This window comes from Misgurnus anguillicaudatus, chromosome 24, assembly GCF_027580225.2.
Source record: "Misgurnus anguillicaudatus chromosome 24, ASM2758022v2, whole genome shotgun sequence".
Classification (NCBI taxonomy): domain Eukaryota; kingdom Metazoa; phylum Chordata; class Actinopteri; order Cypriniformes; family Cobitidae; genus Misgurnus; species Misgurnus anguillicaudatus.
Genome location: NC_073360.2, coordinates 2,549,480 through 2,573,462, shown reverse-complemented (window position 1 = coordinate 2,573,462; position 23,983 = coordinate 2,549,480). Strand labels below are relative to the sequence as shown.

General features: G+C 34.9%; 2 protein-coding genes across 3 annotated transcripts; both read right to left on the bottom strand.

The window, feature by feature from the left end:
* Positions 1-615: 615 nt before the first annotated feature.
* sirt2 (sirtuin 2 (silent mating type information regulation 2, homolog) 2 (S. cerevisiae)) lies at positions 616-13,299 on the bottom strand. Of its 2 annotated transcripts, none has more exons than XM_055195616.2 (16): positions 13,204-13,299; positions 12,900-12,940; positions 12,370-12,421; positions 12,179-12,289; positions 12,036-12,077; positions 11,455-11,561; positions 11,306-11,362; positions 5,906-5,974; positions 5,685-5,814; positions 4,796-4,855; positions 4,415-4,470; positions 4,246-4,322; positions 3,095-3,146; positions 2,947-3,014; positions 2,424-2,490; positions 616-2,323 (listed from the first exon to the last, which is right to left on the bottom strand). In XM_055195616.2, exons 1-16 carry the CDS (start codon positions 13,223-13,225, stop codon positions 2,189-2,191), a joined length of 1,146 nt encoding a protein of 381 aa, XP_055051591.2. In that variant the 5' UTR covers positions 13,226-13,299; the 3' UTR covers positions 616-2,188. The 2 variants fall into 2 exon arrangements, with proteins under 2 accessions (XP_055051591.2, XP_055051592.2); XM_055195617.2 differs by having other exon boundaries at positions 13,111-13,258.
* Positions 13,300-16,000: 2,701 nt separating this feature from the next.
* On the bottom strand, positions 16,001-21,376 carry dmac2 (distal membrane arm assembly component 2). Its single transcript, XM_055195618.2, has 6 exons — positions 21,298-21,376; positions 20,318-20,508; positions 19,583-19,663; positions 19,344-19,483; positions 17,323-17,485; positions 16,001-16,490 (listed from the first exon to the last, which is right to left on the bottom strand). The coding sequence occupies exons 1-6, from the start codon at positions 21,313-21,315 to the stop codon at positions 16,286-16,288; spliced, it is 798 nt and encodes a 265-aa protein (XP_055051593.2). The 5' UTR covers positions 21,316-21,376; the 3' UTR covers positions 16,001-16,285.
* Between the last annotated feature and the right edge of the window lie 2,607 nt (positions 21,377-23,983).

Below are 23,983 nucleotides of genomic sequence, written 5' to 3'. Positions count from 1 at the left end.
TTGGGAACCCCTGTGCTAGGCTACTAAGATTGTTGTAGAACAGGGTTCCCCAAATCTTACCCTGGAGAGTCGGAGCACTGCAGAGTTTAGATCCAACCCTAAGCAAGCTAATCAAGGTCTTCATGATCACTAGAAAATCACAGGTAGGTAAGCTTGATTAGGGTTGGACCTAAACTCTGCAGTGCTCCGGCCCTCCAGGGTAGGATTTGGGGAACCCTGACCATGTGCAAACTTTCATGCCAGTGTTTTACCCCAATTGCAGTGGTCTCTGTCAGCAGGATACTGGAACCTACCATATACCACTGAAATTCTCCAGGAATGCTACACTGTACCATTAATTATATACCGATACAGTATGCAAACTTTGGTTAAAAAGATATCCTTTTTGAAATGGTACCACCGCAGTGACAGCTTTCGTAACTTATTTCTTGAGAATGTATTAAAGCCTCCAAATTTCCCAGATCTCAATCTGATGAGATGTGCTAGACCAAAAACTCCCAACATCACAAATTCAAATACAAATATGAAAGTCACATCATATCTGTTACCAAACTGCATTTTACCACTTCTATAAAGCCATTTGACCAACGTACACTGCATAAAATACAAAATATATAAAACTTTGTCATGTTTTATTTTTACTTCCTTGTATATATGTTTCAATGGGCTTGATTAGATAACACAGCTATGTTGTAAAACTTCCTTTTACACAAGCAAGCCAAAGAGGAAGATAACCAATGATGAGCAACACACACCAAATAGCCAGCAAACAATGCATTATAACAATGATCATGTATATAAATTCATTAAAAGAAAATCAATCATTATTTTAAAAACATAACAAATGAAAATATACAAGATCAAACAATTAGAAACAATACAAGCCCAAAAACACAAGCATGTTTACCTTTGTGTGTTCTGTTTTTTGGTACGAAAATTTGTACCTTTTGCCTATCCTTTCTATTCAGGATTAGGCAAGGATAGTCAAATCTGATAATTACCTCCCTAAGTAAGTACATTACCTTAAATAAGGTAGAATTCGACAGATTAGATTATACTCACATAATTGTCAGAAGACTGCCTCGTGGTTGATTATTTGAGCTAAGTTCACGCAAGCACACTTCTTCTTGTCTTTTATAAAATTTATTAATACAATTTAGTTAGTTGCGATTACAAGTTTTGCCGAATTAAAAGGAAAATAAATAAAAATCTCAAATTAGCTAAAAGTAATAAAACAAAAATAAAGTCTAAAAAGTATTAAGTCTAGAGCACACAAGATTTCAGGCTGTCAGACAACGGAGATGCTGGATGCTGCGCGACGTCCAGATCTGCATAAGTTCTGCATCAGCATCAATTTATAGGTACGGTCTCAGGTCCGAATTCCAGGAATCATATTCAGGGCCTCATGGCACGCCTTTGATTCTTACGTCTACTGGGAAATTCCCCTAATATCTTAAATATACGACAAAGTCTCTTCTCCTGGCTCCTCTGCGCTTTCTCCCACGAAGACAGGTCTTTAAATCATCCTTTAAACTGTAATGTATCCCTTATGCTTTGTTCTATCTAATACATGCATCAATCTCTCTATTCTTAATAAACTAGTAAATACAAAACCATATCTGTGTCACTTTTTTAAACATGCAATTTAAGAGCTGTCATGCATATACTCCCAACTCAGTGATTATAATACTTTACATTAAAGCAACACTTGGCGTATAAAGTAACATAAAGAGTTAAGGAGTATAAAATAACAAACCACAGGTTTATATTGCTCAAAAGAATTACATATAAAATTAGGTGTACTATTTGGCTTATAAAGGTTGAATAATTTGCATCTTACACAACAGTTCTGACACATTAGACACAACACACCATGTCTCTGTCATTCACACATTTGTTTTCGATGGGATTAACGTGTGAATTCTCATTCATTTACAGTTCTGCGTTTTTACATGCATCACACACATTGTGCTGTCTATTTCTCGGTCTTCCTATCTGAGCCCTTTGAGGTTTCTGTACTATTTCAGTTGTGTCTATTGCTATCTGCTCTTACATTAGACAGCCAGGTGAAAGACATAATAGCTCAGAGAAATGTGACCCAGAGACGAATGAATTGTATTGTATTGTATTGTATTGTATTGATCTATTAGGGTCAAAAAATAAAACAGCCTGTGCATGCTCCGATTGGCTATTCAGTCTTTTTACTTTTTGCAGACTCCGCCTGAGGGCTTTGAGAGCTCTGATTGGCCTCCTTGTCTTTCTTTTTAACATCTTTGCTTTCGATCAAAGCATGTTCACGTTTCACCAACTCTTCCAGCTCTGCCTGAAATAAATAGGTAACACCCCATGAATAAATATCCAGATGGTAATGAATAGGACAATCCAATCTGTTTTGTGTATAAATACTGTATGCCTTTATTTACTTTCCAGCCTAGCAGATCAGCAAAAGCCAAGCAGCCATCGTCACAGGTGCCCAGGTATGCCACATCTCTGCAAATGAGTCATTTTCAAAACTTAAACACAACACACATAAACTGTTGTGCCTCAATGTCATTATACGAAGTGATGCATACCAGTCAAAATTTAGATTCAACAAACTTCTGTAGGTTAAATTATAATTGTTAGTTATTTGCTGATATTAACCATAAGCTTAACCATTAAACAACATCGTTTTAAGCTGGAAACTTACATAAATAAATATAAAACTTGATAAAGATATAAGACTTTTATAATGTCACTCTCTCAAATACAGTACGATTCCAGAAAGATCAAACAATTACATAAAAAAGAAAAACATCACAGATTTATGGGATTAAAAACAAAGCAGTTTTCAGACAACATTACAGGAAAAGTTTTTTTTTCTTTTTTGCAGTTTACACTAAATAAATCAAGGACTCTGTAAATGATCAGTAGAAAGTCTTGGAGATAGATATTTAATGCCTGTACCTGTACGCTTTATCTGAGTCGAAATCCATTCCACCTCCTAAACCGAATAATCCCCCTCCAAACTCAGACTGTCAGAAAAACAGACAGACAGTATGAAGCTACGATTTAAATAATAGCATGTTATTGATGTATATACATTAAACTGTACCTGTCCAGTTTTCTCCATATTAATAAGGAGTCTGGGACAGTTGTTTGATACTCTGTAAACAGATATGAGTCAGAGATATACAGTATAACTTTCATAGATAATAAAGAATCATACCTAGACGTGACGAATTTCTCACACTTCTGCAAATGTCTGTTACAAATCTCCCCTTGCATATTTTAATACGCTCTAAAAATGGCTGGGTTATGCTTGACCCATAATGAGTAACTACACCGCTGGGTTAAAATTGACACAACTGCTGGGTTATTATAACCCATGGGTGCATAACATCAACCAACATTGGGTCATTTTAACCCAGCACGTGTTCTGTCCAATATTTAGCCATTATAGGTAAAAAAAAAAACCCAGACATTTTTAAAGTGCAGTTCTATCAATTTGATACATCCACATCAACAATTTAATTTTGATGCATACATCAAATTAAAACTACATTTTTATCTATTTATTACTTTACATTTTTTTATGGATTTTTTTGTCATTAGGGTTTCTGAAAAATGATTCATAATTTTAAAAATACATTGCGGTTGTTTCCAGAAGTTAATAAGGGCATTGCTGAATATTTAACATTGGTATTAAAACAGCAAATTGATGTCAACCCCTTCTTGCCAGCATAACAGCGCATACAACTATTAAGATGACTGTATGTGCAATGTGCATTTAAACTAAGTGCAAGAGAATTTAGTGTGAGCCTAATACACGTGCCTCTATTTACAATGAATATCTTAATTATTTGTGTTGTTGAATTTTGACACAGTTTCATTGTTTGTTCATAATATTTATAATTATGTCAGTTATTCTTAAACTATGGGTATGTGGTATAAAAAGACACGTTTTAAAGTTAAAAATGTTGTAAAAAATATATTACACTTTAGTACTGAAGAAACTGTAAAGCTTGATTAATGTCTGTGTTGATGAATTGATTTGATGCACAATACTATTTAATAGTAACTGTATAAATAACATAAAATAAATATGAAATGTATAGAAATATCGGCCAGCTAGCAGTGTAGTACTCTTGGCTCTGTTTAAAACAGTGTACAGTGTTTAAATATGAATGTGAATGAACTGTACAGACTTTGTGTTTGTGTAGCCGCTGACATTTAAGCCCTCTGCTGGAGAAGTCAGGTTCTCACCTGCTCACCAGAGATGCAAATGGCTGCACCTGCAGTGATGTGCCCATAATAATGAGAAGATCACATTGTGGAAAGTCCTGTGGTCCGAAGCAGAAGTGACACAGAGAGTCAAACAAGTGGAAAGACTAGAGATTAAGTTTTTCTAAATGTAATCAGCTGTATTTTTTACCATTTTCATGGAGGTGAAGAATCGGGCAGGTAGATTCTCCCCAAAAAACACAATATCTACAAACGGGTAAAAACAGATCCAACAGGAAAGTTCAAACCTCTTTAAGAGAGAGCAACAGTAAAACCCATATTTTTTAACATCCTGGGTTTCAAAGGTGCTGTATTGGTTCTTTTACACATGCAGACATCAGTAACCTCAAGTGTATGGTAGGTCTGCTAATAAATGTATTAATTATTGTTAAAACTCACTTCATACAGATGCACTTGAGCTGATGACTTTAGTAATGATGAAAGTTGTGTGCCAGTTTTCATTTTTCAAAATACAGTATTCGGGAGTAAGTTAACACTAAAAGTGTATATCTAAAGAGAAAAGAGACCTCACCAGGCTTAACCAAGCTTCCACAGGAGTCACACTTAGGAATATCTTCAGAGAAAATCCTTTCTGCGAGTAAAACAAATGAAACAAAAATACTTCGTTTATGATGAGTTAATCAAAAAAAGAGACATTCTGCCATAACATACTTGACCTAATGTCATTTTAAACCTTTATTATTCAGAACTAAATGTAACTAAATTACTGATTTCAATAGCAAGAGGAGGGCATTATGTGTAATGTTTTAGATCAAAAATGACATGCTGCAGTAAATAAAGTAAATGATGACAGTAACAGAAACTACTAGAGATGTTGCAGATATTTAATAATCGTCTGATCACGGTTGTATTATCTTCCTGTGCTTGTTTATTCTGACATTATAATATTATGTTGATATTATCTTAATATTAGTTTTTTATTTTAATATGTAGTATACTGTATGGGTCATTCTACAGAAAAGGTGGAATTCGGGTGATGGAAATCTGCTTAATTGAACTTCTTTCAACAGACCCAAAACTTAATACTTAATAGAAAACTTAAAAAACTTTAATAGCATTAATTAACTTGTCAAATATATGAATACACAAAACGGGGAGCTTAATCTATGTTTAACTTTTTAATATATTTTAATAAAGAATCCATGAAGTTGTATCTTCAATACCTGACAAAATGGGAATATAATAGAAAACAAATATGATAAAACTTATAAACGTGAATTTTTTTTTGTTTTAATGCTTTTATATTGGTCAGTTTAAGGAATAGTGTTATCTTAATAGTGTTAAACGAATTATCTTAATTAATCAAAGAAACTGCAAACAAAATGTCATAATCTCAATGATTTATTAGACAATTAATTGTCAGCCAAATATCATAACAGTACAGCCCTAGTGTTCAGTACCTTTCATCCAGTCCATAGAAAACTCCTTTCGGCATAGGAAGCTCACACAGTGAGACGTGTGGAAAGTTCCATGGGCTTCAATAAGGTCCTCTCCTTCCAAACCCGCTACTCTTTCTAGTGTATCAATATTCTTAAAGAAGAGAAAAAAATGAATCTAGTGATAAACCCTAAGGTTACAAATAATCATTATACACTACAAAACTAAAGTAATGAACACACACCTGAGAGTAACAGCGTCGCAGTAAACCTTTGTCTTTCAGCATCTTTATGAAGTAGTGACACACTGTTGGCTGGAGAAACCAAAAAACATTAACAGTTTTTAGGTTTTGCTATAGTTGTTCCCTAGTTTGTCCTACTGTAAACCACTGCTCATTTAAAAAATATATATTTCATGTCCTGCATTGTCTTTATATTTCCAGCATATTTACACTGAGGTCAATTAAGAGAGTCATATTACAAACAAAGCAAACATTCACAGATGCTCAAGAAGGTAAAACATATTAAGAGTCATGAGCATGTAACCTTAAAAACAGCGTGATGATTGTTAATTGTTATTATTAAGGTCAACATTAATAACGGAAGCAGCGATTGTTTACTTTTACGCGCTGTTACGTATATCCGAGTGAAATGGCTTCTGAAATGAGAAATAAATGTTAGGCGGGACTTGATTTTGTCCACCAAGAACTAAATGGATCGTTGGGCTATGTTGCCAATTGCTGCAGTTTAGTCCCAGACCCATTCCTCGTGACAGGAAGTGTAGAGAGATCATTTTGTTTTACGTTCGGTTAACATGAATTAAAGAAATATATTATGAAGCACACAGATATACAGGGCTGTGAAAAATGATTTGCCCCTACTGATTTTTTTTGCATATTTGTCACACTTAATTTAATATAACACAAGAAAATACAGAATGCCGTTTTTAAGTCATGATTTTATTTATTAAGGCAAAAAGCCACCCAAACCAACCTGTCTGTGTGTGGAAAAAGCTCCCTAAACCGAATAACTAGTTGTGCCACCCTGGGCAAAGAGTCTTTCACATTGTTGTGGAGAAATTTTGGAACTTTATTTATTATGACTCAACTTGTATATTTAAATGTTCGGATTTCTTTGACTGCTACTAGACATCTGATTGCCAAAGCCTTACCACGCCCCCTACAAATTAGGTTTTTGCCGCCAGCCGCAGCACGCGCTTTTGAAGAAGCGCTGAGAGCGGAGAAGCGCCCGACGTCATTCGCGTCGGGCGCATTGTCCAATCAAATGAGGGGAGAGGCGAGCCTTACGTTGTGGTAAGGGAAGTTTACAAGGGCTTTGAAGAACCGGACTCCACTCGCTCACTTTCTTCTGCGTCTTTGTGCACCTCTCACCCTCAAACAAGGTCAGAGCAAGCGTCCTATTTTTAAAGTTTCTGCTAATATGACAGTTAACAGTAAAAGAGCGCTCACGCGTCAATATTTGATTGACAAGACAGCTTACTCGGTGGTTGCTTAGCAATATAAAAAGCCGCGCCGCACTGTATAGTCGCAAAACGTAGAACAACATTTGGTCAGACATCACTTTAAAATGGCATAAAATGGTGGAATGCTTTACCATCAGAAATTAAAACACTGAAAGGACTCAAGGTTTTTAATACACATTTAAAGCAATGGCTAAAACTGAAACAACTTTGTGAACGCTGATTATACAGGCTACAACTTAATGTATACATTTGTTTAGATTCTGTGTTATAGTGACTACTACATCTATTTAAGCCCACATCTTATTTGATGTATTTGATGTATTTATTGTATATATTTTAATAGCTATAAATTTGTGCTTTAATACTCTGTAATCTCTGTTTTAACCTTACAACCCTAACCAGGGACAGGGGCCGCAAACCAGTCCTGGCCACAAACCTGTATGCATGGAATCCACCCTGCATTCCTTACAAAGCAATGCTCCATCCATTTGTCCCTGTCAAACAAACATCAAACAAATACAAATAAATAAATCAAACATCAGAAATAAAGTAATTTACTGCCATTGACTGAATCACTTTTGTAAAATAAATAAGAATGAATGTTGAATTTATAGTGAAAGATAGGTACTGTATATTTGATTACTTTACACAATATAATATTATTCAGTGCTTTAAGTTTTTCAAGCAGGTCGATTTCTTGTGTGCCTTTGTTCTATTGTTATTTGTAAGTCTTGTCATCAGTAAGCTTGAGATTCTTTTCTTAAGTGACTATTATTTTTTTGTGATATGGAAATTGGTCAAAAGGATTCTGAAATGTTAGTGGCATTAAATTTCCATATGATAAAATTCTTATTAAAAGTAATATAACTTGACTGTGAAGTACAGTCTTGTTCAAAATAATAGCAGTACAATGTGACTAACCAGAATAATCAAGGTTTTTAGTATATTTTTTATTGCTACGTGGCAAACAAGTTACCAGTAGGTTCAGTAGATTCTCAGAAAACAAACAAGACCCAGCATTCACGATATGCACGCTCTTGGGGCTGTGCAGTTGGGCAATTGGTTGAAAGGGGTGTGTTCAAAAAAATAGCAGTGTGGCATTCAATCACTGAGGTCATCAATTTTGTGAAGAAACAGGTGTGAATCAGGTGGCCCCTATTTAAGGATGAAGCCAACACTTGTTGAACATGCATTTGAACGCTGAGAAAATGGGTAGTTCAAGACATTGTTTAGAAGAACAGCATACTTTGATTAAAAAGTTGATTGGAGAGGGGAAAACCTATAAAGAGGTGCAAAAAATGATAGGCTGTTCAGCTAAAATGATCTCCAATGCCATAAAATGGAGAGCAAAACCAGAGAGACGTGGAAAAAAACGGAAGACAACCATCAAAATGGATAGAAGAATAACCAGAATGGCAAAGGCTCAGCCAATGATCACCTCCAGGATGATCAAAGACAGTCTGGAGTTACCTGTAAGTAGTGTGACAGTTAGAAGACGTCTTTGTGAAGCTAATCTATTTTCAAGAATCCCCCGCAAAGTCCCTCTGTTAAAAAAAGGCATGTGCAGAAGAGGTTACAATTTGCCAAAGAACACATCAACTGGCCTAAAGAGAAATGGAGGAACATTTTGTGGACTGATGAGAGTAAAATTGTTCTTTTTGGGTCCAAGGGCCACAGGCAGTTTGTGAGACGACCCCCAAACTCTGAATTCAAGCCACAGTACACAGTGAAGACAGTGAAGCATGGAGGTGCAAGCATCATGATATGGGCATGTTTCTCCTACTATGGTGTTGGGCCTATTTATCGCATACCAGGGATCATGGATCAGTTTGCATATGTTAAAATACTTGAAGAGGTCATGTTGCCCTATGCTGAAGAGGACATGCCCTTGAAATGGTTGTTTCAACAAGACAATGACCCAAAACACACTAGTAAACGGGCAAAGTCTTGGTTCCAAACCAACAAAATTAATGTTATGGAGTGGCCAGCCCAATCTCCAGACCTTAATCCAATTGAGAACTTGTGGGGTGATATCAAAAATGCTGTTTCTGAAGCAAAACCAAGAAATGTGAATGAATTGTGGAATGCTGTTAAAGAATCATGGAGTGGAATAACAGCTGAGAGGTGCCACAAGTTGGTTGACTCCATGCCACACAGATGTCAAGCAGTTTTAAAAAACTGTGGTCATACAACTAAATATTAGTTTAGTGATTCACAGGATTGCTAAATCCCAGAAAAAAAAATGTTTGTACAAAATAGTTTTGAGTTTGTACAGTCAAAAGTAGACACTGCTATTTTTTTGAACACACCCCTTTCAACTAATTGCCCAATTGCACAGCCTTAAGAGCGTGCATATCATGAATGCTGGGTCTTGTTTGTTTTCTGAGAATCTACTGAACCTACTGGTAACTTGTTTGCCACGTAGCAATAAAAAATATACTAAAAACCTTGATTATTCTGGTTAGTCACATTGTACTGCTATTATTTTGAACAAGACTGTATATCATTATTGTTAGATAAAATGACTCGTATAATGATAAAACATTTAGCTCATCGCCCACCCCTATATTCGCTATTAGCAAGTAATGTTTACAGGTTAGTGTTAATCTAACAGCTTTTTTCGTGCAACTGTTATTCTGAATTATTCTAGATTATATTTATGTAAAACAACTTCAGCAGTGTTTTAGAAAAATGTGTTCTCTCTGTAGTTGGTGACCTAAAGTGGTGTTGGGGGGGGGGGGGGTGGCTGCAGTAATTCATAGCCCCGGGGCCCAGTGAGCTCTTAATGCGGCCCTGACAATATGCTATGATTTACTATGAGCATTTATTAAAACATAAATTTGGATTTTAAGAATACGTTTTATAACGTGCTCTGAGCCATCAACACGTTGGCTTCATTTTGCGTGAAAGCACGTCGTGTCTCTCCCCATCAGTGTGCGTTTGCGTGCTCAGCTGTTTCTCAATGAATTGGGAGCGACGCGACGCAAGCGCAGTGTCTTCCATGTTTCTGAACTTGAGCAGAGGTCTTTCTTCACTGAGGACGCGGGACCCGTATGGTTCCGGGTTTATATTTTAAATGGTCAGTCGGGTCCGGTTAGGTCCTAGTTTAATTACTTTGGGTCCCAAGTCTGATTAATATTGTGTTTATAACCCGAGTCGATCGGAAAACGGCCATGAGCGCTACCGCGCTAAAGCTCGAGTGCAGTTTTAGCGTGCCTCCGGTTTCTATGGCGATGGTTCTTGTTACGACCACGCGCAGAATTTTTCTTTCTCACATTTCTTTAATAATCTTATTATTAATAAACCATATCTTTTCTAAACCCATATCCATATTAAGTTTGGACAGAGATTGTAGCAAAAAGCAATGCTAATGTCAAGCCAATTGCACTGAACGAGCAAAGCAATGTAAAGTCTGTCACCGGGACAGCAAGTAGACTTTTAAATTTGAAATAATGAGTGGATTAAGCTTTTTAAATCGGCAAGAGAGAAATAGAAAGATAGAGCAGAAGCAGTAAAAGTATTTAAGTATCTAATAGAAATTATTACCATTATAACATCAGTCATAACATCAGTCACATTTATAATCTATAGACCTGCACTGTCTATTAATACACTATACATAGTATTGTATTATATTGAGTTTGATAAAAGGGGTCTAATTGCTTCATATATCAGTGCAAAAACAGTAAGTGTTTTCGTGGTGCTTTGACAAACAGTGTCAGCTTTGTTAATGGCAAAGAAAGTTTGGAGTGTTTAGATTAATGAAATATAATGTGAAATTAATATTAATTTTCAATAAATCAAAGTATTGGGTTGTGTCACACATTATTAGTTCTTCGTCACATGTATAGTAGACCATTATTTGTCAGTGGGTAATGACTACCACCACAAGTAAATTTCAGATCTGTGGGAATTACGGCAACGTTTAAGAAAACAAGAAGGCATGTGCAAAAGATGGCAAGTAAAATAAAAAGCATATCTGTATGCAATACAGTTTCATTATTGTTCATTATTATCCAGAGCGCCTTAATATAAATTGAAAAAAATATGTGCGACCAAATCATATTTTGCGCCAGTAACTGAAAAAGTTGGTAGCGCAAGTGCCACCAGTGGAAAAGGTTAGTGTAGTTCCCTGCCTGAAAGACATTAAAAAAGTTTTTACCTTAAACTGTCCTGGGTAGAGCTCTCTTGCCAGAGCAAAGAAGGGCTCAGGATGTTTCTAGAGAAAGAAGTGAAAAATGACTAAAACAATGTCTTCTTTAACATTATAAACAAAATAAATGCTGTGTTTCTTCAGAAGCAAAAGCAGACCTTGAAGTAGTCAATTTGGAAAATGGCTTCTGGGTAAGGCAGATTGTACTTCTGCAGGTTTGCATAAAGACCGGTGCCAGGTGAACGAAAATCTGGGATTCCAGCCGCTAAATAAAGTAAACATGAAAAATGATAAAATACAATGCACACCCTTAATGATAATCACCAGAAAAAAACTGCTACAGATTTGAAGGGAACACATAGAGAAAACAATTTTAAATAAATAAGGTTTGGGTCGTACATTTTATTATATTAACATGCATGTATTTGGCAGATAGTTTTACCCAAAGTGACTTAAGGTGCATTTAAGGTATACATTTGTAGTTTGTACAGAACATTTCAGTGTGTACTGAACATATTACAATCAGTACATTCAGATAATAGGACATTTGATGTGTTTTCTGGAAACCAAACCAATGAAGCTCTAACCATACAGCTCCCATTTTATACATACCAAAACAAGGAGAACAATAGATTTATTTAGTTTGAACAACTCAAGGGTAAGTAAATAATGATTAAATATTACATTTTAATAAGTATTTAGGATGTTCACCAATGTCTATATATGAGACAGCACCTACATGTTGATATTCCTGCCCCGACCATACAGATAATGTTCTTGCCTGCAGACATAGACAAACTTATCGTATACAGACAGCAAATCTATTTAATACTACATATCTCAATAATTATTTGGAATACAAACCCTGAAAACCCAACTCACATTTTCCACTCTTGATGTATTGGGCCACACCATCCAATGTCAACTCATCCAAAACTTTCTCTCCAGAACTCAAGCCAAGAGTTCGTGAGAAGAGACTCCGCAGAAAGTCCACTGAAAGAGGAAAATAGCTCATCTGATATTTATATGTGCATTATGAGTATTATAAGAACTAAATCTGTGTTGACACATACTTTCAGTATCTCCTGAAGCTTCGGCTTCGTCGCTGCTTTCGTCAGACTGACCCTGTCAAATTGAGTGATATGTACTCTATGCATAATGTGTATAGGCTATATGTGTTCATATGCAACAACAACATACAACAACAACAACCCTTTACAACTATTTGCAATTAACAGCAATATATTTATATGGTCCAGCAATGGTCTTATATAATAAATAAAGCACGGTAATAATAAAATGCTACTAAATGATTACTATCTTTTTTTTATATTCTGAACAGTTAACATAAAAGGGCAACATAGTTTCTATTGCATATATCAAATATGTCAAATATAATGAGAAACACAAAAATATGATGCTGCCAAAATAAAAGTCCAAACCAAAGGAATTACTGTGCATGCCGACAAGCAAAACAAAGCAAAAAAAAAGAGACATGGAATGGTACGAGTTGAAATAGACTTTTAATAGTACTGTACTGTTAAGCAAATACAACGTAATGTATGAATAAATGTCTTTGAGATTGACAGCTCTCTTTATTTACCTCAATATCTGGTCTGTCGGCCTCCACTTTTTCAGAAACTTCTAAAGAAAACATTACAAAAAACACACAAATATAGATATCACTCTTATATGAAAGTCACGTAATATAATATCAAGCCTGAAAACCCTCAAAACATTAGCCTAATCTTTAGCTAAATGCTAACCGAGTCAGGTAACAACCCACATAAAACAAAAACACAATTAAAAGTTACCTTTAGACATCTATCCGCTTTTAACAGCACTAAAATTCTCAAAATACACACATTTACGAGATGACAGGACTGTGTTATTAAAGGGACGCTTACTTGTATACGTCGCTAATTTCATTGGGTGGCTAAAGTAGTGAAAAAATATTTTGCGATTCAAAGTTTAGCCTCTAGGTGGCGCCTAACGGCTCAGAAAACTCCATCCTCCATTGACCATCATTCAATCTTAGAACGTTAATTTTGAATATTTCCTGAACATAGTTGTTTAAAATTCTTAAGCGAAAAGAATAATACGAGGCCTACTATAAAAACTGTAAATACACTCAAGCAATTCTTAAATAATTTATTAAATACAGTAATAACACTTGACTGTGATTGGTCTTTTTTAGGAGCGCTAAGAAAAGTAATAGCTAGCACGTGACCAGTCAAAGACAAACTTTGGGCCATTTGTGCAGATTCGTTCAACATGTTTTGATCTCAACCTAATATTTCTACTTAGTCTTCCGGGTAGTGGTAGAAAAATAACTTAACATTTATGCTCCTGCAGTTTCTTACCCGCGCGTCTGTTACAAATATTCACTAATATTTGTAATATTAAAATACTACAGTAGTATTGTTTCGTCAAGTGGGAATTGATAGTGAAGTTACTTAATTTTAATAGATAAATCTGCATAAAAAGCAATCACTACCTGCTGATATCTTCATCCACGTTTGCATGTGTCCAAGTCTTTCTAACACTTAAGACCTCCCCACACCTCCATTAAATGGATTACAGGATTACTGCACAAGATTAATTATAGACTTCACACCTGCTTTTCCAAATACAGTACAACAATTACTAAAGTAGCATGATGTACCATGTTAAGAGTTACATTTCTGTACACTTTCTGTACTTATACAGAAACATTCATACTACAGATAATTATTTATATTGGGCTTGTGGCAAAGCACGTATGAGGTATATGGGGTGGACAAAATAATTTGAACACCAGGAAAATAGCTGTTTAAATAAAAAAGGCTTTGGACCACTGTTTGCCTTTAATACAGCTGCAAACCTTAACAATAGATTCATACTTCAACTTTTGAATGTTATCCAGTGAAAGATGTAGAATAGGGTTTTGCAGAATCAGGCATTATGTGCTATTAAGTATTAATAAACAGCCAACATCTCATTAAGATTGATGCTAATAATCAACCAGTTAATAGTGAGAATTGTAAACTTAAACCATGTTAAATCCACTATTGTATTAGTATACATAATTGTTTACAGTCAGTATTTAGTTACATCAGAAGTAACTGTAATTAAAGAAAAATAAGAGTAATCCCTTACTTTCCTTTTCAAGTGAAAAGTAATTAAATTACAGTAACTATTTACTTAGTAACTAGTTACACCCAACACTGATTTATTGTTGAAAATTGATGTAATATAAAAGATGTGATGGAAATAAACACATCTTTTTGTATTGTTATTTACAAAATAATAACAGTAATTCATAATAATAATGGGGTTAAAGCAGCATAGCAAAAATAACCCAACAAACTGGTTATTTCATAACCCAACTGATAGGGTAAAACTTGCAACCCATTGCATTGGCAGAGGTGTAAAAAGTACTCAAAAATGTTACTCAAGTGAAAGTACTGAGCATAAATTTTACTCAATTAAAAGTAAAAGTATCTGGCCAGAATCATACTTGAGTAAAAGTAAAAAAGTACCATTAAAATTTGTACTAAGCTTTTAATCTCTAAAAACATAAAGTCGATGAACCACATAAAAGGTTTGATCCTGCTTTATTCTGTTTGTATTTAATTGTTTTTAATTATCAAATTATAAGACTACTACCTAATTTCAGTATGCAACATGCTACTCAAAGTTGTAAAACCTCAAATTTAACTTAAATTTCAAGCTCTATCAAGCCTCTCACAGGCAGCTGATGCAGAAAGAGGTGTATTAAACCTTGTTCACACTGTCAGTCCAAATCCAATTTTGGTGCATATCGAAAAGGAATCCAATCAAATTTAGAACGTGTGAACGGCCGAAAACCACATGAAATCCTTTTTTTTTCTAATCTGTTTCAGGCTACATTCACAAATCCTTTTCAAATCGCATTTTCAGAAATCCATTTCAGTCTGACCGCCCTGATCGCATTTGTGTAGCTTTTAGGTTACATCATGCTGTCGCGTCATGTAAACACGTCAAACGTCGAGGCAGAGTGATGTCATTGCCATAGAAACTACAAATAATCTCGAAAACGTCAGAAGGCTACAGGACGCACAGATCAGATCTAAACAGTCTGTCAGATTGGATATGGACCAAAATCAGATTTGGACTGACAGTGTGAACAAGGTCTTAGTCTTGATAGAGAGGCTGCAAATAGCAGGGAACGTGTCACACGGGAACACACTTCATGTGTTGGCAGTTTCAAGCGAAAAAATCTTCATCATCAAATTAACTGTTGGCCAATTCCTTAGTGTGGTCCAAAGGCTCCAGTATAACTGGCCACTAGCACAATTCAAATGGTTTGGTAAGAGTAAGGGAAAATAGAATCAAGTGATCTCTAAAAAAGAGATACTTTTTGACTGTAAATAAAATTGTACTTTTTACCCTTAAAAAATGTAATTAAGAAAAAGTAAAAGTATTGATTGTTAATTGTACTCAAGTAAAGTAAAAATCCCCCAAAATAATACTTAAGTACAGTAATCAAGTAAAATTACTCAAGTACTTTACACCTCTCTGCATTGGGTTAAAATAACCCAACAAAGGGTTGATACTATAGTAACCCAACACTGGGTAATCTATTGGGTCATTTATAACCCAGGGTTCCCACTCTTACATCATAACTTAACAAGCGAAATCCATTTTGATAAATGGAAACTAAAATTTAAAGCAACAAAAATACCTGATATTCCATGACTTTAATGTCTGGAAAAGACCTTTAAAATTCCATGATATTCCTGAAATTCCATGATAACCTAACTGTTTTAAGTAAGCAATGTTTGTTGCATCACATTAGCACTATAGCAATGTGTGTTAATATGATTTTCCACCCCTTTGTATGTCATTTACAAGCACAATGATAGAAACAACATAATTTTATGATGACAGCAGGGTTATGGGTACAGTAATCTACTGTACGTTTCAACTATCAGCAGTTCCACCATCGTACAGTATCTGTGTGTAAGTTCATGTATGTTTGAGTCCAGTATTAGTGTGTAAAGATGCTTCATTCTGGTCTTCTGGTGGCTCTTGGCTGTCTGTCTGGATTAGGCCCTGCTCATATTCGGCTCCAATGATCCGGCAGTGCGGCAGCATTTCTTCTAGTAAAATCTGCACCAGGCCTGGACTCTGCAGCTGAGGGAGTGCTGAAATATCCAGATGCTGTAACTTTCTGGTGTTAAAGAAAGGAAAGAGAATCAACTAATACAGCCAAGAGGGTTTCAAAACCATGCAAGGGTATAGTTGCACAAAAAAAAGTACAAATGTCAAATGGTATTGGATGACAAAACATCACAACAAGCGGCATTTATTTTAAATAAAGATAGTACAGTGCACTTTCAAACAAGAAATGTAAAGTAAAGACAAAGCATCTGGACACAGAAAAACAACAAATTAAATCTCTGCTAGGACAGTACGTTGACTTCATACATCCAAACTAGTCTAAAGAATTAAGGGACGAGATTCATTCAGGACTAGGCCATAGTTATTTAGGACATTTTAAGTAGTTTTTACAAACAAAACTTACAAAAACAATACTGGTGTGCATCTTTACAGACATATATGTTTAGATATGTCTGTACAAGGTGTTTTTAAATGAAAGCAGCTTAAACATGCATTTTAGGACTAGGATAAGCCCTATCCAGGAAACCGCCCCTAAAGGTTAAGTAATTGCAAAAAATTGCTCAAGTGAAGTGAAAAAATGTGTTTTAAAGGCGGAGTGCACAATGTTTGAAAGCCAATGTTGATATTTGAAATCACCTAAACATACACGCTACTACCCCAATAGAATCTGGACCCACCCCACACATACGAAACCCCGGTAAGGATGTTGGTTAGTAGATACGGCCCTTAATGCTGATTGGCTACAAGTGTGTTTTGGTAATCGGCCCGACTCCCTTTTCCAAAGCGTTTTTCAAACATTGTGCACGCTGCCTTTAATTTGTAGGTACTCTTTAAATTCATGGCAATTGTGTGCAAGTGGTTAAAGGTAGAAGCTGAGTCACCTGAGATTCTGTAAAGCAGCGAGTCCTCCCACCGTGATACGGGAACAATGAGACAGGTCTAACTCCAATAGACTCTCACCAAACACATGCAGACGGGCGAGGAACCAGTCATCCACTTCAGGACATCCACGAAGGCAAAGAGTTTGAAGTTTATTTTGCCTTACTTAGGACAAAAAGAAATGTGTGTATTAGAGCACAATAAAATAACAATTTAAAGGTTCATTTTTATCAGACTTTCATGTTTAGGTTCAGTGATTTCACTTTAATGGCAATGAAAAAGGTATTAGTTAGCAAATGAAAAGCCTTATTTTTACAAATGTCATTTTAGAAATTTTACTGGTATTTAACCAATTTGACGGTATTTTGCTGCGAAGTGTATGCAAGCTTTTTGCAAAAAAAAACTCCACTTCTTTGGACAAGGCATGGTTGCAAAATCACTATGGAGTTACATTTGTGTCATTATTAGTTAATCAAACATATTGGGGCGGTGTCCCGGACAGGGATTAGCTTAATCCAGGACTAGGCCTTAGTTTAATTAGGAAATATAACTAGTTTTAGCTAACATGCCTTCCTAAAAACATTACCTGTGTGCGTTTTAAGGCAAAACAAAGGGCCCTGATGTATTTTATGAAATGTCAGTGCAAGTTGTTTTCAGTTTGGACAGCTCTTAAAAATGTTTTAGTCTAGGACTAGTCTAATCCCTGTCCGGGAAACCGCCGCACAGTGTTTAAAAATAAAATAAAATATTTAAAGTAAAATAATTATATTGTAATAAAAAAAGATTTGCATATAAAAAATTAACTTAAAATTACAAAATCCAATAATTGTTAACCAAATTCTTTGCAACACGAGTTTTCTTTGAGCAGGTTTATTGCGTGTCTGACTTGAAGCAGTGCATGCCTTTAAGAAATTTTGTCCGACTTGAGCTGTCGCTGAAGACATTTGACTGATGTATGGTATCGAAGTACAGCAAAAGCGTTTTGAGAGTAGCCGGCTGGCTGTCAACGATCACATGCATTTAATATTTAACCCAACCTTCACAAAAATAAACATTATAAATAAATTTTTTTATAACAGGTAAAACTTGGTAATATACCTGAATATGTTATATTGTGTCACATAATAAAATAAAAAGGAAAAGGAAAGACGAAACTCTATTGGTATTTTACAACAAGTAGGATTTACCCCCATCTAGTGGTAAAATTATATTTAGCATTCAAACGAATATTGCTCTCTAGCACCTCGCTTTTCCAAATGCGTGTTGCAACTACGGTAGCTGTTATGTAATCATTGATCTCAGTGTCCGTTTCAGCTGGATCACGTGTTCTGAATTAAAATGCGTTGGTAGGCTAGTGCTTTTTGTCCCTCTCTGCTATTATAGTTCATCAATACGGCGGAAGAACATGGATGCCTCTTGGACTTACCCGTTCAATGTAAGTAAAGAGAAGAAATTCTAAGTTTACAAAGAAAAATCTGATCACTGGCAGAGGTCATTTGACACCAACGAGGACATATTTATGAATAAAGACATTGATTTTGATTAATAAAACACTTAAAACCATACTTCCTGTCCTTTTAAAAATGAAGGCTTATGTATCCCGTTACTTTTGAGTATACAGTATAATCAGCAATTAAAATATTCAATAAAGAATTTGAAACATCTAATTCACTTCATTCGCAATAAAAAAAAACACACGTCCCTACGGCAAGCAGCAGGTGTTCAACTTGACGGCTCTGTCAAACCTTGCCGATCGGCCTGCATAGCACCGCATGAACTTGAACTTAAGCGGCTTTAGCATCAATATATTATTGTATATGAGCCAACGCTTTTTAAAAATAAATAAATGCAAGAAAAAAGTATTGAAATCTTAGACATGTAAAACAGATTCAGAAGACTTTCAGATCCCACAATATTCAGGATACTTCTGTTCCAAATATCCAAGTAAATCCCACAAATAACAACTAGTTGACTGTGTTAGAGAACAAGCAAGCATGGATATAATAAAACACCTGTTGATTACCAAGGTTATCAAGTCCTTCGTGGTTTATCAGGGTGCCACTCAGATCCACTTGCTCGATATGCAAGTCCGGTGTGTTTAAAAACTCATAGCTGAATTTTCCTCTTGAGTCTGGACGAAACCACTCAGACTCACCAGCAAATCTATAGATGTATAACAAAGAGATTATAGTGCATTTTTGCTTGCTGTTTAAGTAACCAGTAGATTGTAAGAAACTGGATGTGTTTGTATAGAAAAATTACCTGAAGCTTCCTCTGAGACTAAGAATGTAATAAGCCGCTGCTATATTATCACCAAACTTCTGCTGTGTGTAACCGAACAACCTTCATGAAAGACCAAAAATAATCAGTTTTTTCAAATACTAATGAAGATGCACACTCACAAGCCAATCCAAAATATTACGTTTGTATATATGACTCAAGTTTGTCTTTTTAATGTAAATCTATGGAATTACTATTGGCTTTATTGTTTTTGAAAAACATGAATGGACAGAAAATTGCTCAAATAAAAGTCTGTGATATTATGATAAATTATGATATTAAATAAAATAAGTTATCAAGCAGCATTCCCTGCTCTCAAACACTGAAACCACACCCACTCGCGGGAAAGTTGCTGTCTCTTTTAACTTTTAAATACCTCTACAACCTAAATGGATGCTCGTGATTGTGTTAGGGGCGGGGCCATGCTCGGTGGCTTCAGTGTGTCATCAAATCACGGTTTTAGAAATGTGGAAAAACATGAAATGTGGAAAAACCTTGTAACTCCACAATTCAGTATAACAGAGTTCACAGTATTTGTAATGCATTTCAACAAAAACATGTCTAACATTTACAATGTGTTAAGAAACAATTCTGGACTTTATCACTAGAAATAACATGTGTCTGTTGCATGAACTGTGCAAGATAATTTATGTAGATTTGGATTAGTTGCTTGCCCTAACAAACTCCATCGACACTCACTCATACACTGACACTTACCTATTCTTACGTCTGACCACTCGTGATCTCATCCAGCTGCTCCAGCCGACAATGTTTTCAACATCATAAAACGTGTGATTGAGTTTTAAGAGGAACCTGGTGAAAACAGAGGATGGAGCAGCACCTGAACTCAAACCCCTCCTGAAAGCAACCGTGCAGGTGTTTGCTGAGCATCTCCTTATGGCCTGAGACTAAAGAAAAAAAAAAAAAACAGGAGAACATACTCACTCTAAAAAAACAAACGGTGCTATATAGAACCAAAACTGTTGCTTTGGATCGTAATCATAGAATAACCGTTTTTAGTGCCATATAGCACCGGTGAAGCACCAGTGAAGCACCAGTGAAGCACCTGTGTAGAACCATATAGGGGCCATATAGAACCACTATAGCACCAAATATGGTTCTACATAGCACTATATGGTTCTACACAGGTGCTTCACTGGTGCTATATGGCACTAAAAACGGTTCTTCTATGATTTCGAGCAAAGAACCACTTTTGGTGCTATATAGCACCGTTTGTTTTTAGAGTGTATGGAAATACTACAGTAGTAATATCATTCTCATCCGACCTACAGTTCACACAAGACACATTAGCCTGCATTAGCCTACTACCACCAACTTTATTGTAAGGTTGTGTCGTTTTATAAAAGTCTCATTTTTTAGGGTATTAAATTATTATTATTTATATACAATGATGCTTGCATACTGTGGTATTACCATTAAGCCACGTGCAAAAACACGATAACATAATGACACACGTCATAACACTACAGTACCAGTGCACCATGTAAAAAACATTTCACCATGGTATTTTTTGAATGATTAATTTTACTTTAGTGCGCTTACAAAACTAGCGTTAATCCCGATCATATAATACATCAGATGTATTAAGCATTACACTGGTTGTTATCATAAAAAATGTCAAGTGTCATAGATTCATTAATAAACAGAAGTCATATTAGTAGTAAGGTTGAACTCACCAATAAGGAGGCAGCCATGCTTGTTTTTCTTCTACGGCGACTGTGGAGGGACAAAAAGCGCTGTACATCCTTCGCGTAACAATAATGGAGAGCAGATGACGTTTCACGACTTTAAACTACTTATTTATTTATTTATTTACCCTTTTCAATGTTTTCTCTATTATTATTTCTGACTGAAAATGAAATAAAGTGATAAGAAGTTTATTCAGTGAAAGCAAGGAGTAATGCAATCCACAGGACAAAATAATTAAACAAGGAGAATTTATTTAAAAACAACATGAATGAAAACAAAATGTGCTTTTGGTTATTTATTTAGAGTGGGAGTAAATTAATTTGATCTTTATGAGATCTAGCAAACATGAGATCATTTGGCAGACGAGACACCTCAACACAATTTATTGAATTACACAGTAGGCTACATTTAAAAATTGAAATTCAAGAGTGTAATGTAGTATAATAGGTATTTTTTGTATTTGTTGTATATTGTTTTTTTTATTTAATTTCTAATAATCCTATTTTTAAACATAAACACCAACAGGGCTGACAGGACAGTGAAATACCCTGTGCAGAAATAAATAAATAAATAAATAAATAAATAAATAAACACAATAAATAAATAAATAAATAAATAAATAAATAAATAAATAAATATCAGTACACACGTAGGCCTATTACACAGATTTCAGTAATGATGACTTTATAGACATAGTATATAAAGATTTTTTTCAATTGATACACAAATATGGTGTAAATAAAGTGGCCTTTATTGTTATTCATCATTTCAAACAGCAGGGGGTGTATGGACATTACAAGAATGAAATGAACTGTTATGGTTTTAAGCAAATGTCATGCAGCCTAACATTAATATCAAGTTACTGATTAGCAGCAGGGACGCCCTTTAGCCTCAGAACCTCAAAATGACAAATGAATGAGAGATATTAAGATAACCTGCCAAGACAGCAAAATGAGCGGAGAAGATCATTTCCCTCGATTGTGCAGTGCTTAGTTGTGCATTTTACCTTACTGTAGAGTTGATTTCCATCAATTATTATTTCAATTTATAATTAAAATCACCTTCACTGACCATTAATGTTTCATCCATGGTGATAAAGATAAATTCTGGTATGCACTGACAGAAAAATGGTCCAAAAATGTTCCTTAGCTATCACTAGGGCAGTACCCTTTGCACCTAAAGAGTTTAAATGAGTACCTCAGAGGTGACCCTGGACCACAAAACCAATCATATGGGTCAATGTTTTGAAATTGAGATTTATACATTATGTACTTTTAATTTATTCAGCTTTCCAATGATGTGTGGTTTGTTAGGACAGGACATAATTTGGCCAAGATACAAATTTGAAAATTTCGAATCTGAGAGCGAAAAAAAATCTAAATACTGAGGAAATCTTTTTTAAAGTTGTCCAAATTAAGTCAATAGCAACTGCATGCAAGTTTTGATATACTGTTTAAAATTTACAAAATATCTTCATGGAACATGATCTTTACGTAATATCCTATAGTTGGCATATAAGAAAAATGGACAATTTTGCCCTATACAATTTATTTGTGTTTTTTGCTACAAATATACCTAGGCTACTTAAGACAGGTTTTGTGGCCCAGGAACACATATTGGTACCAAATATTAGTACTTCAAAGTTACATATACATATCTGTACATAAATAAAATTGTTAAATTTACACAATAAATCATTTTGCAGTTTTTGTGACTAATTGCACATGAAAAACACACTTTTTGATGGCTTATATTATAATACATACATTTGAAATGTAAGCCCTAAAAAGTACAGAATTTATGTAAATTGTTTGTTTATTGTGCATAATGTACTGAATGTTTATATGTTTTTATTGACTAAAAATACTGCTGTTCTTTAATCTTTTGCCTGAAGAGTATTTATTCATAAATGTTTTGCATAATTTAAAAAAGAATGCTTTTGTATTAAGAAAATTCTGCCAAAAAATAAAGCATTTGTAGAATATGCTTATTCAGAGTCATTATTAATGTATGCACTAATTTGAATATGCATGCAGCCGTCCATATCTCTGTGTGATATATGCCAGAGATTATTCTACTTTTTGATTTTTACAGTGCTGCAGATGTTTTGCCTCAAACTATTTTCAACCTAGCACCACACGCACACACTTATAAATGTATATCAGTGCATCCTAATATAGATATATTAGAATGACATCCACTGATACCAATAGATAGTTTTGTTTTTTACTCCTTCAATTTCACTCCTTTTTACTCCTTCAAATTATTCTTAAATCCTAGAAGTGCAGACCATACAATCGTTCACACATGTACATTATATATATATATATATATATATATGCTTTGGTTCTCATACGTACCGAATCTCACTAAGCAAACGTTCAAACAGGCGCTATCTTTACTAATAGACTGTAGATTTAAATATAATACATATATATTCTCGACTGAACTAATCTTAAAACTACACTTTGTGACCAAGAAATGGTAATATTTAAAAACGGCGAATCCGTCCATTGAGTTAATATGAGATTCAAAGCAGCCGAAAGTGTTACCTGTCATTCTGTCCGCCCTCAAATCCGTGGCGGAAGAAGTAGTTCTCAAACAAAGAGGCTTTTAAAATTACTCCGTTGTTGTTTTCTAGTTTTCGTTTTTCAAACGTGTGCCGTTGAACTG